The sequence below is a fragment of the Olea europaea genome, unplaced genomic scaffold (assembly GCF_002742605.1).
Source record: "Olea europaea var. sylvestris unplaced genomic scaffold, O_europaea_v1 scaffold180, whole genome shotgun sequence".
NCBI lineage: Eukaryota > Viridiplantae > Streptophyta > Magnoliopsida > Lamiales > Oleaceae > Olea > Olea europaea.
This window is the reverse complement of record NW_019235742.1, coordinates 301971-320991: the sequence shown is the minus strand read 5'-3', so window position 1 is coordinate 320991 and position 19021 is coordinate 301971. Positions and strand designations below refer to the sequence as shown.

The 19021-nt window shown below is 35.6% G+C and overlaps 1 protein-coding gene across 1 annotated transcript; it reads left to right on the top strand.

Annotated features, from left to right (window-relative positions):
• Positions 1-167: 167 nt before the first annotated feature.
• LOC111378305 lies at positions 168-719 on the top strand. The gene is made up of 2 exons (XM_023001476.1): positions 168-211; positions 254-719. The coding sequence occupies exons 1-2, from the start codon at positions 168-170 to the stop codon at positions 717-719; spliced, it is 510 nt and encodes a 169-aa protein (XP_022857244.1).
• The last annotated feature ends 18302 nt before the right edge of the window (positions 720-19021 follow it).

Genomic DNA, 19021 nt, shown 5'->3' with positions numbered 1-19021 from the left:
CGGTTGTTGAATCCTTGAACCCCACAGAAAATCCTCTTGAGACTGACATTCAAGAAACTAATAGGAAGAAACCCCTAGTTTCATTTAGCCAGATTTTCACGGACAAAGATGTCATTGTTTTGCTTCAAGGTATGATCGACTTCAAGTGTATGCACGGAGATAAAAACATGACTGATTTTTACTTTTTCATCAAGGACAAACTTGACACTCAGTTTACAAAGATTCAGATCACTGAAAAACTTTGAAGGCTCAGGAAAAAGTTTGTAGGAAACTTCAAGAAAACTACAGAGAATGGGGCCCCCGGGGATTTCTCTAATCGTCACGACTCAATTGTTTTTGAGCTTTCCAATAAACTTTGGGGAAATGATGGGTGTGATAAAAAGCTAATCATAGAAATCAGTGAGAAAACAAGAAAGCGGAGAAGGGTGGAGTTTGGGTCCAAAAAAGAAGATAAAAAGAAGAAAGGCACTGTTGAGGATGAAGTCGATATCAATATGGAGTTAAAGCATCCTTTAATACATCCGTCATTCAATCAAAATATTGGATTCATTGCACCAGATATGGTCAAGAAGAACTGCACCTTGAAGGGGAGTAGCAATTCGGGAAACATTGAGGCAAAATGGGAAAAATTTATGATAAAGGAGGTCGAGCTCTACTATAAGAAGTTAGATTTGATGAAGGAGATGATTGGGGATGTTCTGCAATCTCTAAAAGATTAGGTGGGTAATCATTTATGAGTTTCTATATGCTTTGTCATTGCAAGTAGTTTGTTTGTAAAGTTTGAATTTTAATGATACTATCATTGATTGGTCTATTTTAATTTCTTGAATTTATTAAGAGATCAAATGATACAAAAAATGAAAGAATTGAGCACAATTTTTAACCAGATAACAAGCTCACATTTCTTGTTTTAGAGTATATTATTATAGAATGTAAGAATGATGCATAAGAAATTGGTTTCATGGATTAGAGTTTTAGTTCACTAGCTACTCTTTACACTAGAGTAATTATTTATTTCTGGGTTTCATATAGTTATTTAGGAGGTATTCCATTATTTATTCCATTGCTTGTGTTAGAATTACATAACTAACTATGTTGCCCTTTTCTAGCAGGGTGTCTATATCTGCATTTTATGTGATTAAAAGCTTCATGAGCTTATCATATAAATTTCGAAGTGTGACTCTCTTGCTTGTCAAAGTTGTCCAAAGCCTAGGCATGATCAGTCCATCAATGTGGTTCTATTTTAAACTCCCTTGGTCTTGTTGTGAAAAGTTTCTACAATATATATGCTATTTTCTATCAAAGACTCGCCGATCTATTTTCTTTGACTATCATTTGACTTTTGCCAGTTATGTTGTAATTAACAAATTGATTCTCTCTCTTTGTGCTATTTTCAGGACGCCATTATAAGATCCATCTTGTTATTCTCACCTCTTGTTGTCCTAATCGCTCGAGGTATTGGTTCATTTCTCATTGTGACCTATTTGTCTCTGAATTAGAGTTTATGATGATTGATTTGAAATTTTATAATGTTTATAAGTAGTTTAAGTAATCATTCATTTTTAATTCAAACAATAGAGTTAAAGTGTCATTTTTTGGGAGGGAAATTGCAGTACTGACTAATTATGTCTTCACATAGAGTAACAAAATGTTGGCTAGTCAAGAATGGCCTCCATAGGAAATGTAAATCTGCCAGTTTCAGCATTAATAATTGAATAACTATATCTTGCCAGAATATAAAACCCACAACAATAGGCAGTGCTGAAGTGTATGGCAGATGATCTGGAAAACAAGGAAATTATAGAAAGTGACGTAGCGAAAATATTATAGGGAAGATGAACAATCACAAATTGAGAAAACTCTCAAGGAAGATTTTATTGAATTCAAGAACTACTGCCTCTAAGGGCTTACAACTGATTAAATAGAAAAAAAACCTAGGAAAATTCGGAAAATAAAATAAAATAAAATAAAAGATATTTTTTTCCAAAAATGGAAAATATGAGATAATTACTAAGATGGAAAATACTTATCTTCGGGATCACCCTCCAACAAACGGAATCTAATTCCGAATTTCATGGAAAGAGATATTGCAAAAATGAAAATTACCATAAATAGCAAAAACGATTAAACGAAAGCTTAAACGATGGATTTTGCCCGAAATTGGTCTTACGTCAGGGCCAAAGGCGCTGAGTTTTATTCCTTGGCTCGGCTCCAATCAAATTAGACTAGTGATTTGCCAAAAACGAGCAAACCCAAAGTCATCATGAAATCATTTGCCCCTTTTGCCAACTTTTGCCTTGTGATGGTCCCATTTTGCCATGAACTCTAATCCCTTGTGCACTTCATCATTCTCCCCAAGGTGGGAAAAATTCGCCCTTGAATTTGACGGGAAAGGAGCTTCATCATCATCACCAGAATTATCACCATGAAATGGCACCAAATGCTTGATATTGAACACGTCGGAGGTACGAATATGGCTGGGCAGCTTTAAACGGTAAGCATTTGGATTGATTTTCTCAATGACCTCCAACGGACCAATCTTCTTCGCAGTAAGCTTGTTGTATTCATGAGCAGGAACACGATCCTTTGTTAACATCGCCCAAACAAAGTCACCTACCTCAAACTCAACATGTCTGCGCTTGAGATCCGTAACACGCTTATATTCAGCGACAGCAGCCTGCAACTGATCATGAGTCTGTGAGTGAACCTGGTGCAGTTGTTGAATAAAGTCTTCGGCCTTACCATGCATTTTAACAGAAGTAGAAACTGGAACTAGATCAAGAGGACCACGAGGAACAAGGCCATACACCACCTGGAACGGACTAAAACCTGTACTTCGGTTAACAGCATGATTGTGAGCAAATTCTGCTTGACACAACTTCTGATCCCAAGACTTAATGTGATCACCAACCAAACAACGTAGTAAATCACCTAAGGAACGGTTAACAACCTCTGTTTGACCATCTGTTTGAGGATGATATGCACTGCTGAAGTCCAGCCGTGTATTCACAGAGCGCCATAGGCTGCGCCAAAAGTGGCTGAGGAAACGAGTATCCCGATCGGACACAATAGATGTAGGCAGTCCATGAAGGCGATAAACTTCACGAAAGTACAATAAGGCTACATTGACAGCATCTGTAGTCTTCTTGCAGGGGATGAAATGTACCATTTTTGAAAACCGATCAACCACTACGAAGATTGAATCAAAACCACGCTGGGTCCTGGGAAGTCCCACAACGAAATCCATACTCACATCTGTCCAAGGCTGGGTTGGGATAGGTAGGGGCATATACAAGCCCGCATTGGTCGCCTTGCCCTTGGCCAAGTGACAAACCCGACAACGCTCCACAAACTTGCTGACATCCTTGCGCAATGATGGCCAAAAGTAAGAAGCAGCAACAAGCTGCAATGTTCGGTCACGACCCACATGGCCCTCATTATGCAACTCTTGAATGATCTTCAACCTCAAACTGCCCTCTGGAACACACAACTGATTTCCATGAAAAAGAAAACCATCAACCTATGTAAACTCCGACTGCACACCCTCCTGGAACTTCTGGACAACATGGGAAAATTATGGGTCAGTAGCATATAAATCACACACCCTGTCAAAACCTGGAACCTCTACTCGCATTTCTGTAAGGAGCGTTTGGCGCCTACTCAACGCATCCGCAATTTTGTTAAGGGCACCTGCCTTGTGCTTGATCACAAAAGTAAATTGCTGTAGATAAGCAATCCAAGAGGCTTGTCGAGCAGAAACCTTATCCTGAGTACCAAGGTGTTTAAGGGCATCATGATCCGTATACAAAATGAACTCCTTATGGAACAAATAGTGACGCCAATGTCGAATGGCCTAGACTATTGCATAGAACTCCACATCATAAGTACTGTACCGAGACTTTGACCCAGAAAGCTTCTCACTGAAATATGCAACAGGGCGGTTGTTCTGACTCAGCACACCACCAATACCCACTTTCGAAGCATCACAATGCAGCTCAAATGGTTGGGTAAAGTCAGGCAGCACCAAAACTGGGGCAGTAGTCAACTTCTGCTTAATCAATTGGAAAGATGACTCTGCCTCGTGAGTCCACTGAAACCTACCATCCTTCATACAATCTGTAATTGGTGCCATGATGCTACTGAAATGCGGTATGAACCTGCGATAGAAGGAAGCAAGGCCATGAAAACTCCGCACCTCAGTGACACTTTTGGGCTGTGGCCATCGACTTATCGCCTCTACTTTAGATGTATCAACTGCTAACCCCACCTTCGACACCACATAACCCAGGAACACTACACTATCAGTGAGAAAGGAACACTTCTTCACTGCAGCATAGAATTTATCCCTGCGAAGAACTGAAAGAACTTCTCGAAGGTGCCGGACATGTTCATCATCATTAGCACTATAAATTAAAATATCATCAAAGTAGACCACAACAAATTTACCGATGAATGGGCGAAGAGCCTGATTCATAACCCGCATAAATGTACTGGGCGCATTTGAGAGGCCGAAGGGCATGACTAACCACTCGTACAATCCTTCCCTCGTCTTAAATGCGGTCTTCCACTCATCCCCACGTCTGATCCGAATTTGATGGTACCCACTCTTCAAATCAAGCTTGCTAAACACGCAAGCACCGGTAAGCTGATCCAACAAGTCATCTAGGCGGGGAATAGGAAAGCAGTAACGCACCGTAATCTTATTAATTGCCCTACTATCCACGCACATGCGCCACGTGCCATCCTTCTTTGGTGTGAGAAGAGCAGGAACAGCACAAGGACTAAGACTCTCCCTGATGTGTCCTTTTGCCAGAAGCTCCTCAACTTGCCTGTGCAACTCTTCATGCTCAGTGGGGCTCATTCTGTAATGCGCTCAGTTAGGTAGGGCAGCTCCAGGCACCAAGTCAATCTGATGCTGAATATCCCGCAGTGGTGGTAGTCCATCAGGAAGCTCTTCTGGGAAAACTTCATGAAACTCCTTTAGCAATGGCTGAACTGTGAGAGGGACTTCATGCTCACTGTCAACCGACTTTCCAATCAGTACATACACTACCCCAGACTCCTCCATCTCTGTCTCGAACTTCTTTCTGGTCAGTAAATTGGCATTGTTCCCAACTGTCTGTACTGAACCCTTATCCGGTAGTAACACAATTTTCTTTCCCCCAAACAGAAAGCTGTACGTGTTGGTATATCCATCATGCAGTGAGTGCCTGTCAAACTGCCATGGCCTCCCTAATAGTAAATGACACGCATCCATCTCTACTACATCACATAAGACCTGATCCTTGTAGGCAGGTCCGATGGAGAAGCTGATCCTAGCACGTTGAGACACATCTACGTCATTGCCTCTTTTCAGCCAGGCTAATTTGTAAGGTTTGGGATGTTTCTCAGTCTGCAAACCCAGCTTCTTAACGACCTCCTCAGCCACCACATTCTCGCAACTACCAGAATCAATAACAAATTTACACACCTTCCCTCCAACAGTACATGTTGATTGAAAGATATTATTACGCAACCAATCAGTGTTATTCTCCAAAGGAATCAGGAAACTCCTCCTCACCACCAGTGCCTGACCCACATCACCAACCACAAACTCTTCCTCTTCTGTTGCTTCTTCTCCGCCCTCACCGTCAAATACAGGCGGACCTTCATAATCATCATTTCCCTCATCAACAAAGAGTCCCCTGCGTGGATTCTTTGGGCACTCAGACTGCCTGTGGCCTATAACTCCGCATCCGAAACAACGAATACCAGCCCCAGGACGTGTTGGTTGTTGGGCAAGATTTGTTCTAGGAGGACCAGATTGGGCAGGATTACCAGGACGTGCCACCTGCTGTTGTGGGTTACTAGAAGAACTCCCTGCAATGAAAGGACTAGTAGTTTTCCTGGACTGTTGCTTTTCTATCTGTATTGCCCTCTGATGTGCTTCAGAAACTGTCACAGGATCAAACATGTTAAGGGTATCCTGTATTTGGGGACGAAGACCACCCACGTACCGTGACACCAACTGCTCCTCCGTCTCCATCATCTCGTTCCTCGTAATCAACATATAAAAATCCGTGGTATAGTCACTAACCGTTTTCCCACCTTGACGCAGATTCTACAATTGTTGGTACATGGTCCGCACATAATTGTAAGGCAGAAATTGTTTCTTCATATGTTTCTTCAATTTGTCCCACGATGCAAGCTTAGGTTTCCCCAGCCTGGATCTTGTCACTTTAGTCTACTGCCACCACGCCGCTGCTCGCCCACGAAGCCTCGTTGCAACGAGAGGCACACATTTATCGGCAGGAACGTCTTTAAACTCCAAGACCTCCTCCACTGCAGTCACCCAATCCAAGAATTCCTCTGGACTCAACCCACCATGAAATTCTGGAATATCCACCTTAAATCCTGATTCCCAACGTCGGTTGTCCTCCTGACCACCCCTTCTCCGGTGAACTGGCAGATCCAATGGTTGTTCAAGCGGTGCAAACGGATTCTCATCATCGGAATCCTCAAGCTGTTGGCCTGTAGGGGCAGGCTGCTGCAGCATAAGCGCAGAGATCTGCCGTGTCAACAATTCCACTTGTTGACGTAGTTGTGCGACTTCATCACGTCTATGTACCTCCTCTACCGGGGCATCATGGGCTTCAGGACGTCTCCTTGGCGGCATGGTGAAGGAACGATTTCGGCTCTGATACCAACTGACGTAGCGGAAATATTATAGGGAAGTTGAACAATCACAAATTGAGAAAACTCTCAAGGAAGATTTTATTGAATTCAAGAACTACTGCCTCTAAGGGCTTACAACTGATTAAATAGAAAAAAAACCTAGGAAAATTCGGAAAATAAAATAAAATAAAAGATATTTTTTTCCAAAAATGGAAAATATGAGATAATTACTAAGATGGAAAATACTTATCTTCGGGATCACCCTCCAACAAACGGAATCTAATTCCGAATTTCATGGAAAGATATATTGCAAAAATGAAAATTACCATAAATAGCAAAAACGATTAAACGAAGGCCTAAACCATGGATTTTGCCCGAAATTGGTCTTGCGTCAGGGCCAAAGGTGCTGAGTTTTATTCCTTGGCTCGGCTCCAATCAAATTAGACTAGTGATTTGCCAAAAACGAGTAAACCCAAAGTCATCATGAAATCATTTGCCCCTTTTGCCAACTTTTGCCTTGTGATGGTCCCATTTTGCCGTGAACTCTAATCCCTTGTGCACTTCATCAGAAAGGCTTTGGTTACACTCCCAACTCTAGTTCTATACTAAATTTGACTTATAATTATGATTAAGATCGTCGAAATTACTGTCATGGTAACTTTTTGATGATGATTATAACCTGGATATATAGTGAACAAGGACATAAATAAGTGATCGTTCCTTGCCTAGTGATCTGAATTAGGAAAATTCAACAAAATTTGAAGCATATTGGTGCAGGTCTCCATTTGCATTCCTCTAAACATAGTGATTTAAATTCGCTAAATTTTAATTATTTTTTTTCACAGAACCACATAAATACTCTCATTGAGTCCCACACAAAAGCTTAACTTGTGAGCTTATAACTACTTGAGCATCTTTTGTAGATAAACTGGTTTTAAATATGTGATCTACTTGACATGCTCACAATACTTCAACAAGTTTTTAGTAACATAAATTCTTTTTTACGAGAGATGCTTGAAAATCTCTTGCACGGTATCCTCAATTTGTTATAAGCTAATACTAACAATAGCCAGAATTCAAATGGAAATTTCTATCAGTTGGGCTAAGATAGAAATAATTAGCTTATTCACCAGGCTAAATGATTCACAAATCGATCACTCACTTTGTCTTCATATTTATGCTGCTGTATCCATAAAATAAGTTATGTTTTTAGTTTACTGATAGCAAAGTATGATCCTGTAAAGATGCCTGAAAATTGTGGATTGGTATATCTTGATTGTAAAATAAATGCCCCTCTAGATTACAAATGAAACTGGTATAAACTGTCAGGCAGTTTGTAACTCTACTTTTTTTTTGAATTTGAAAGACTGGAAAATGAGAAAGAATTAGAAGAAGAATGTGAAAAGTTTACGTGGCGTCATGAGAATGTGTTTGATGGAGCTTTTCCAAATTAGTTCCACTCACTTTTCTTCAATTGTACAATCTAGGGGTCAAATGAGTAGAAAATAGTAGATTTTCTGTGAAGTATTTAGAAAATATCAAGAGAAATATGAATTACATTATATGATTGCAAAAATTAACATTCGTTTCAAATATTGAAATTTACTTATGAGAATGACTTATAAGGAGACATAGGAGAGATTGTCAATCATAATTTATTGTTTAATTCTTTTAACGAATATTTATGAAGGATCTTTATTGCAGATGTTTTTGTGGTGTCACTGGATAAGACCAGAAAAGCAACACGCAATGCAGTAAATATTTTTGCCATTCCATGTAGTGCAAATGGTAGGCTTTATGATGGCTATTGCATAAGGCATTGCCAACGTTGATTATGGAACTTGTTCTATTATTTCTTTTTATTTTGCTTTTGAATGGATGAATGAAAGTAAACTTGATCTGGGAAGCGATGCATAATTTGTTGTACATGAAATGTATGCAAAATTTAAGCTTTCTTATGAACAAGCATTCACTCGTGAGAAACTTTTGTTTGTTGGAAATTACATTTGGCTATATATAATTTATCTTGTGTTTATGTGACGTATTTTCCTATTTGTATCTTTGTTTTGGACTGTCAAAGACAAAACGTACATTCTGGCTATTATGCATACATATTACCAAGACCCTCCAAGGATCAAAAGCAAGATCTTCTTGCTGAAGTTTATAAGGTGATCTAAACTTCTTTTTTAAGTCTCATCTTGCTTCTCTGTAGAAGTTGTAGTTTAGCCGTTAAGAGTTTCATTCTGGACTTGGTTTTACTACCTAACGAGCCAGTAACTGCATTGTCGTCCTCTTTTAGTAAAGAATCAAAGTTGGGAAAATCCTCTCTAGCACTGAGGATGTATTTAACTTGTGATTTCAGCTATTCAATTAAAACTATAGCTTGATATAAACAAAAAAAGTGGATGCCGACAATTGTTTTAACATATAAATTATAATGCCAAAAACTAGCATAGAAATCCCAAAACAAGTATGGAATAAATTTTATCCCGAGTAAATAAACTAATATGTAACGATATCAAATATAAAAATGTTACTTGAATAATGAAGAAGCGAGTAACCTGGTGTAAAGAAAAAAGACGTTTAATGCCGACCTCAAATTGAAGGCACTGTTCATCACGAGCAAATGTGGGACTTTTGGCGAGCACTTTTACAACCTAAGTAACAACGAATAAAACAGAACATCTTGATAAATAATCAATACTAAAATCACTACAATACCATAGAACTTACTCTTATATTTTTCGATGTGGAAGGCAGGCATTGATTTAGAAGTACTGTAGGGGCTCTCACTCCCCTTTTATTCTTTATGGAATTGTTAGTTCGATGATAAGACTATTCTTTTATTAAAATTACAGGGAAATGGCTTGGAAACAAACAAAATCATTTCAATTGGCCAACAAAAGGTGCCATTTCTGGTGATGACCAGCATAGTTCCAACTCAAAAAGACTTTACGGAACTAACAAGTGGAATATCATGTTGGTTCTACAACAATAACCATTTGTATAATTCTTCTGCTGAATGTGAATCCAATGTTTTAATTTTGCTTTATGTAAAAATTTCAAGATGAGTTAGAAATTTTTTTGGAATGAATATTTTGAATTTTAATAGAACTTACTTGAAAGATGCAAGACATGACCAGTAGAATTATTTATATGTGCATGCATGTTTTATAGGATATGATTTTGTTGGAATGCAAAAGCAGAATTATTTATAACTTAAAATTTTTTAATTCAATAAATAAGATCGTCTAAATATTCACGTGTATATTATATCAAGAGAAAATGATTATTTTTATCTAAATTCAATGGTCAATTCTTGAATTAAATTCTGAATATCAAACTTCCAATTTTTTTTTGGATTACGAGATTTTAACTTTTAATTCCAAGAACTTGAAGTTTCAAACCTCCAAATCTTCTATGATATTCTCCAAAATCAAAATTACATCGATGGTGAACACCTTCTTTTAATTAAATAAAGAAATTAGTTCTTGGACTGGACAATTAAATAAAGTATGAAGATAATTATCTTCCCTCTCCAAATTTGAACACTATAAAATTATGTATTATAATTGTTGGTGGAGTTTAGGTTCTATTTAGTATCTATTTATAAAAATAGAATAGTTCCAAACCTAGTAGAATAATAATTATATATTCAATTAAAGTCAAAATTACATGTGTAGTCCTAGACCTTCAATTACAATTATAATTAAATTTATTAATTTTTAACAACAATTACAGCTAAGTGCAAAACTTTATTGTGATTACAATTAAACCCAAAACTATTATAATTACCGTAGTTAAATCTCAATAATTTATAGAGCTACCAGTAAGACCCGAGATCTGTCTAATCGACCTTGGACTACCTAATCTAATTATTAATCTTTGTTTTTTCATTAAAGGCAAAAAACTTATCTCTTGGAATATATAAGATCACAAAAGTCGATAAATTGTAATACTTTCATCTGACACACGTACATATATTTTATCCTCGTTCGAGATTCAATAACTAGGTAGGAACATAAATGATCGTTTTGTCCTTCTAATTATTCTCGCTAACTTAAGTATAATTTTCTTTAATGGTTCTGCAAACAATAAGCTCAAATTTTAACCGCTCAATAGAAAATATTGAGCTCAAATTTTAACCGTTTAATAGAAAATACTTAAACAGTAACTCTACCCAATCTCAAGGGGATGGTTCCCAACACGAATTCATGTTCTCTATTTCGTTCATTGTCAAGTTCCCAGCTCGTCGAGATATTTGAACAATCAAATTAATCTCACTCATTGATGAATCAAAGAATCATTAAAATCACGAAAGGATGTACATAACACTTTCGAAGGATTAGATGAAATACATAGTGGTCAACTAAAATTTAATTCTTCACTTGGTCATGCTATAGCATTAAACTCAAGACGTGATCTATTCAATACATTTCAAGTGTACTATTGTCACCTTTAACTATTTATGTGATAGGACAAATCACAAACTTAAATAGTAAACCGATCAATGTTGCAACCTTCCAGTACAAAATGCCGACCTTTATACATTGTTTGTGAACAAATTATTTATGATCAAATTATGAGTTACGTCACAATGTACTTCTCAACACAAATTCCAACTTATATTGTCACAAGTGATCATTAGTACTCTAATTCGCATGTTCAATAATAAATGAATGCAATAAATAAATAAACCCACAATTTAGTTATTATAAATTAATATTTTATCATAACAAATTTACTCTATGGGCACAAAACCAAATATATCTCCCACTTTCCCTAGAGTAGATGTGTCATATCATACAACATCAAGTCATATAGATATTCCTTGAAAATTGTAGTAGACAGGATTTCAGTAAACGAGTCTACAAGTTCATTCCAATACAATCCTACCAATTATCTCTCATAAGAGATAATATTTTCGTTCAATGTGTTTATCTCTCCAATGAATTTATTGTTAAAGAGCAACCGATTGTCTACAATGGCCTTGCATCTAATGGTTTTCTAGTGTAAAAGTAACACATTTGTATACGAAGAAGTGACAAGAAATATATTTTCGTTCAATGTGTTTATCTCTCCAATGAATTTATTGTTAAAGAGCAACCGATTGTCTACAATGGCCTTGCATCTAATGGTTTTCTAGTGTAAAAGTAACACATTTGTATACGAAGAAGTGACAAGAAATATATTGACAACTTGATCGTTTAGGTTTCGAGGCCAACAAATTAATGGATAGGCAAATTTTATTTATTTTACTTTTTATGACAAAATTTAGAAAATTATTTTTACATGCATGCTCTTTATCTTCATTAAAACTAATGATTATATTCACATATACGTAGCAATGATCAGTTGGTGCACTATAATTTGAAATAATTCAAATTCAAAAGTAAAAAGAGTCACATGGTGAGATAGAATGCACTTGCCTTAATTTTCTTTCTTCTTCATGTTTTACACTATAATCGTTCCTTCGTTGTCATGAGCAGATCAGTTGTGATTGGTTTTCCAATTTTTGTTGAATCATGCCCAGAGCATTAGCTGTCCAAAAATTCAATGGCAATCCTGGCAACGTCACCCATACAGGAAGATTGCTAATTTCACCATCATCGAAATGGAAAAATGATTGTACATTTTTCAACATTAGCACTCGACTATAAATAAATTATGAGCCGCCTTCAAGCACTTGTGCTCTATTGTTGGAATTCTCAAATTTGAACACGAGCCATCCACTTTGATGTACAAGTATTGGTACCTGAACAAGAGGTTTGTTTTACCTGGGAAAGGGCCGGCAAAGTACCTAACCAAGTAGTAACTACCACGCGATTTATGCAACGTGATTTTATACCGCAAGTGTACGGTGTCAAGTTTTGTAATATAGTAATAGAGTAAAGAGTGTCGAACCCACAGGGGTTTTAATTCTAACTTCACTAAGTACTATAATTGTGCAATTTCTACTTTATTTAGACAAATATATGATTGAATGGATTTAATGTTTTATGAGTAAATAAATTAAACGAATCTAACGAGAATTGGATGCGCCAAAATTGGAGAATGCAAATTTATCAAATGAGAAGGCCTAGGGATTGATTTCACCTAACTCTCAATTATGATTCAACGAATTCCAATTACCTTGGTTAATTTTCCCCTATTTAAAAGCAAGAACCCTAATGTATTTCTAACCCCCTCTCTCAAGCACCGATTAGAAATTAACCCTAGACCCCAATTCCAACATCCCTGTTCGAAATTGAAAATCACGAATTTATAAAAGACCCGATTCTTTTGTGGAGTAAGCTTCATAGATTTACACCTTCTGTCGAAACCTATAAATTTCATGCTGTATCAATCTTAGATCACGCCTAAATTTTCCTCTCTCGAGTGTCAAATTTAGAGCATCAAATCATCCAATTGTTGATCAGGCAATCGAAAGCATTAAAATCATGATACAATTAAACATATACGAAAAAATTAAACGAAATAATTATAAAAATTCATCAAACCCTAATATTGAGTTCGGTTACATCAGTGTATAATTAAAGACATTAAATTCATACAAATTATAGTGTAAAACATGAAGAAGAAAGAAATAAATTAAATGAGTAATTCGATTCTTTCCTTATTTTCCACGCCTCTCAATTAGTTTCTGTCCTTTGACTCTTTTAGGGTTGTCCAGCCATCCACCAAATTGATTAATTGAAGAAGTAAACCTGCCAGAATTTTGACTCCTACCTTCCTGTTACGTCTGGTCGGATGAACTCCTTTCAATCCTCTAGAAGTTGTCGGCTATTCCTCTCCAGATTCTCTCTAATTTGTGGAATTTTTGGGCAGCTGACTCCCTGTTTTGCCGTCTCCAAATTTCGTGTGTGGCTTGTGTAAGTATTATGCCCTATGTCCAATCAACTTTGGACATAAATATTTTTAATATATAATTAATGCAATTTAATTGTAGATATATTATTTAATTAATGGACAATTAAATAAATAATAGAGTCCGTAAATTCAAATCTTCATAACTTATTAATCACAAGGAGTTGTGATTTTGAGATACAAATTACATCTGATTGAATCTTAAATCGTTCATGGTCGTAAGTAATCACGAGATACGGATATCGTTATTTCATGTGTGGCATTTCTTACTTGTGAAGTAAGTAGCTGATCTCACAAGCTAAAGTGTGGTGACACTTAAATGAACACGTGGATGATTTGTTATAGAACAAAATATTGGAGACCCGCTAAGAGATTTCACATGGATAACTATCTGAGTATGAGTGGTTAATCTCTAACGTTCAGTAGTGGAATTGGTCCTATGACTTGAGGTCATCATAGTGCCTTGTATGAGGACAGTCATGCTTTGATGGTGTTGGATGTTGCTCTGCTAAGGGCCACTAATACGACATCGTTCGGGTATGTCAAGAACCATATGAAGGTTGTGGATGACCAATAGAGGATTCATCACTCTTAGATAGTAAGAGATTGTGATCTGCATTTTGTTCAATTAAGTCAATAACGAAATCTTTGGCCAAGGTATACATATAAGTCGAAAATGAGTTTTCGACTCATATTGACTTACTAGTGGAATGAAAGATATGATCGATAATCGAGATTGACACACTTTCATATCTCGTAGTTGATCGGATCATATTGACGAAGGGATTATAGTCTCATGGTAAATGAACAATTTTGGTTTTGTCATATCACGTGATATTTCTCGTCACATGTATTGCCCTGATACATTACTAGATGTCAATCTGGGACGGCGAGTGTGAATTTATGATAAATTAAAAGGGTGTTTAATTTATCAGTTTTGATAAGATCAAAATAATATTTCACGTCGTTAGGCATCGTGGTCGGGAACCTGATGGGTCGCACACAAAAGAGAATTAGAAGATTGCAAACTTCCAATTAATTAGTTCGTCCAATCGTTGGATAAAATTAATTAATTGGATTGGTTATTTATAGCCCCGAATTAATTAATTAGATTAATTAGTTCACGCACCGGATTTAATTAAATGGATTAATTAAATATTGGACCGGACCGAGCCGAGCCCGTTTGGGTTTATATAAATACATAGCTAGGGTTTGAGATTCATATGATTTTCATTATTCTTGCTGGTACAAGAGGAAAAACCCTAGCAGTTGCAGTCTATTCTCTGTGTGGATTTCATTGGAGGTTGGACAATTGGACAGCTGTGGGAGGCAGATTCAAGATTGCTGGAGCGAAAAGAAAAGCAAAAGGTTTGCAAAATTCTTCAAAGGTACAATCTTTATCACGATCTCTATCTAAACACAAAGGGATTCTTGGTGGGAATCGAAATAATTTTAATTTTTCGTTGTGCATGTATAAGTAGATTCCCAACAGTAATATCAGAGCCTACTTTGTGTTTGTTAGGAATTGTTTTACGTATAGGAATAATCAAAAGTTGTTAAAATTAAAATCTTAATTCAATTTAAAATCTTAATTCAATTTAAGTTAGAATTGGATTCTAATTTAGTGTTTAATTAAAATTTGATTTTAATTAAATTATTCACCCAAATATGTTATTGAAGTTAGAATTGGATTCTAATTTGACATTTAATTAAAATTTGATTTTAATTAAATTGTCTCGCCCTAAATTTCTTCTTGAAATTAGAGTTGTACTCTAATTTGGTATTTAATTAAAATATGATTTTGATTAAATAAATCCGCCATAAAATCTTGGAATTAGAGTTAGACTCTAATTTTGTTATTTAACTAAAATTTGATTTTAATTAAATTCAACCGCCTTAAGTTTTGAAATTAGAGTTGGACTCTAATTCAATATTTAATTGAAATTTGATTTTAATTACATAACCCCGCCTTATAATTGTGGAATTGGAGTTGGACTCTAATTCGGTATTTAATTAAAATTTGATTTTAATTAAATATGTCCGCTTATTAAATAATTGATTAATATGATTAATTAATTATTTAATTATTCCGATCCATTTGTCTAAAAGAGTTTAGACAATCTTAATTGCTAGAAACTTGAAACATGTTTGCATATAATGTTAGATATTATATAAGAATACATTTATGTGATAAATGCATTATTAGTGGATGATTATGGACTCGACATATGGATTTATTGAATGGTTAATTTTTATTCTTGTCGTTTTATGGGCTTGCGAGCTCTTAATTGTTTTGGGTTTGCGAGCCTGTTATTATTGTTATTATTTTGAGCCTGCGAGCTCTTGATCATTTTGGATTTGCGAGTTCGTTATTATTATTGTTACTACGGATTTGCGAATCCAATTTCATTTAGACCTGCGTGCCAACTAGTATAGGATACATGTTGCAATTGGACTAATTGAAGAAACAAGAAGAGGAGGAGACCATGGAGATGGTACACTGATACTGATCAGTGTAATACCCCCTAGAAATTGACTAATTAGTCTTCCTTATGGCTCGGGAAGACTAGATAGTAAAGTCCATAATCGTCCACACTATTATATTATGTTTTATATATATATATATATATAATTGCATGGTAAATGTATAATAAAATATATATATTATTGGTTTGATGAGACTTTTGAATGCAAAATCCCTCCACAAAATATTATGTCACATTTATGATTACCTTCTATTATTATAGTGAAAAACCAGAGTCTCAAATCATCTCAGCTTGTTGAGTACACTCAAGGCTGGTCTATTAGGGATATATTTGACATTATGAAATATTAGATATTTGTGAATGATGGGTTCGATTTAACTAAAATTTATCTTTTATTGAGTACACTCAAAGAGATAAATTTTAGAGGCATGTCAAGCTAACACATAAGATGTGTGAAGACAAAGATTTGTCAGCTTCATGATCTTGGAGTTGTATGGAGATACAATTAATAATAGTATCTACCCAAATGTTATATTAAGACTTGTTGAGTATACTCAAGGTCTTAGTTTAACAGATGGGCCAGCCCACTGGGAGTCGAGTATGGACTCCATAAATTTATGTAAGAGGGTCATAAATTTGAATTAAATAGTGGGAGCATAATTAATTTAACAAAAGTCCATGTTAAATTAATTGATGTATTTTATATATTATTCTTTCATTTTTCGTCATTTATACTTATTGAATCGTGAGTAACCATATGTATTTGAATGACATACTAGATGCCAACAACCAAACTAGATTTTCTTAATTGACACCACAATTTGAGAATTGTTCTCATGCATGAGAAAATTGGTCAAGTCCTTGAGTAGCCCTTTCCAGAGATACCTGCTGATGACTCGATTAAAGAAGAGGTGGTTACTGTAATAAACGCAGTGATGACAATAGTACTGCAACATATATGATACTTGCAACTATGTCACCTGAGTTACAAAAGCAACTTGAGAGTATAGATGTTAACACATAATTCTTCATTACAAAGAGTTGTATGATAATAATCATGTGTGGAAGGATATGAGACTTTCAAACAACTATACTGATGCAAAGTGACAAAAGAATCTTCAGTCAATCATCATGTGCTAAAGATGATCGACATGAAAAGTGTTTCAATTGAGTTCAATCATTAACTATGAACTAAGTATTCACTTAGCTCTGTAATCTCTGTCATACAGTTATTCATACTAATTATGAATTATGATATGAATATACTCGAATGCATACTCATTAAGTTGCTTAACATGCTTAGAACTGTCAAGCCCTTTATCAAAATTGGTAGTGGGCAAACCATTGATTCTTCTAAGAGTGTTAAGAGGAAATCTAAAGGGTTTTTGAGAAAGCACCCAATAAGGTTAAGACAGTCTAAGCGAAGGACAATATCAAATTTAATTACACTTGTTTTCATTATAGAATGAAAGGTCATTAGAAGATGTTGCATGACTTACGTCTACTTCACGAGTTTCTTAAGTATTTGATACTAGATGTAGATCTCATGTTTATACAAATATGGAGAAACTAAATAGAAGTAGACCACTGCGAAAGGGAGAAGTTGACCTACACGTTGAAGATGAGCAAAGGTTGCTGCATTGCCTATAGGAGCATACTTCTTGCCGTTGCCTCTTGACTTAGTAATGGAATTAGAGAAATGTTGCTTTGTACCCACCATAGCTGGAACATTAAAATGAATTTTATGTTCGAACATGAACTATTTTAATGTTAAGGACAATTGTTGTTCTTGTTTATCTTAGTAAAGATCCTAATGGCTATGGTAAGTTAAAAAATAACATTTATATTCTAAATACTAAGGATTCTATAATGAGTATAGAAATTATAAGGCATAAATGCGATAATCTAATTATTACCGAAATCTGGCATGACAGACTTTGTCATATAGATGAAAAGTAATTCCAAAGTTACATAGAGATGTATATTTGGGATTAATTGATTTTGACAAGTACAAATTATGCATGTCTAACACAATGACCAAATCTTATTTTACTTGAAAAGAAGAAAGGTCAGCATAATTACTGGTCTAATGCATAGGGATGCATATGGACTCGTGTCAATTAATGTCAGGTAATATTTCTCTTATTTCATCAATGATCATGTATACTTGATGAAAACTCATACATGAAACTCTTGAAAAGTTCAAGGGATTCAAACTAGAAGTAGAGAAACAAATAGGTAAAGATACCCTCACATTAAGATTCGATCGAGTGAAATTTTCTTAAAGGTAAAATTTAGATTATCTAAGAGAGAATGAGATTCTCTTGCAGTGGACTCCTCCATATACACTGCAGCATAATGGTGTATCTAAAAGGAGGAAACGTTAATTATTAGATATAATGCGGTTAATAACAAGTCATGCAAATCTCCTAAAATTGTTTTGGGGTTATGTATTGATTGCAGTGTGCAACACACTAAATCATGTCACACCTAAGTTGGTTAACAGAATTCCATACGAGTTATGGAAAGGTAGTAGTCCCAATTTATCTCATATGAAAGTTTGGGGCCATGGCGCTTATTTGAAGCGCCTTGAATCGGATAAATTTGAGACTAAATCCGATAAACACATATTTGTGGGATATTCAAAGCAGATATTTGAATATAAATTCTATTATTGTGAAGAAAGTCTTCATCTCACGACATATCGTCTTCTTAGAGAAAATGTTTACTCTAGGGGAGGACAGTAGGAGCAAAATAGAACTTGAAAGAGTTCAAGAGCCTACAAATATAGTTAGCCAAGTAGATGAATCCGAGTTTGATCTCATATCTGATATGGGACATACTCTTGATCAGGAAGTAAAGACTCCTGAGGACATGTTAGCTCTATGTGAATCTAGTAGGATCATTCAACTTTCAAGAAGGTATGAATCCATGATTGCTAATCAGGTATTACTGATCCAGGATGATGAACCTACTAATTGTACCAAAATAAAGTCAAGTGTTGACTTAAAAGA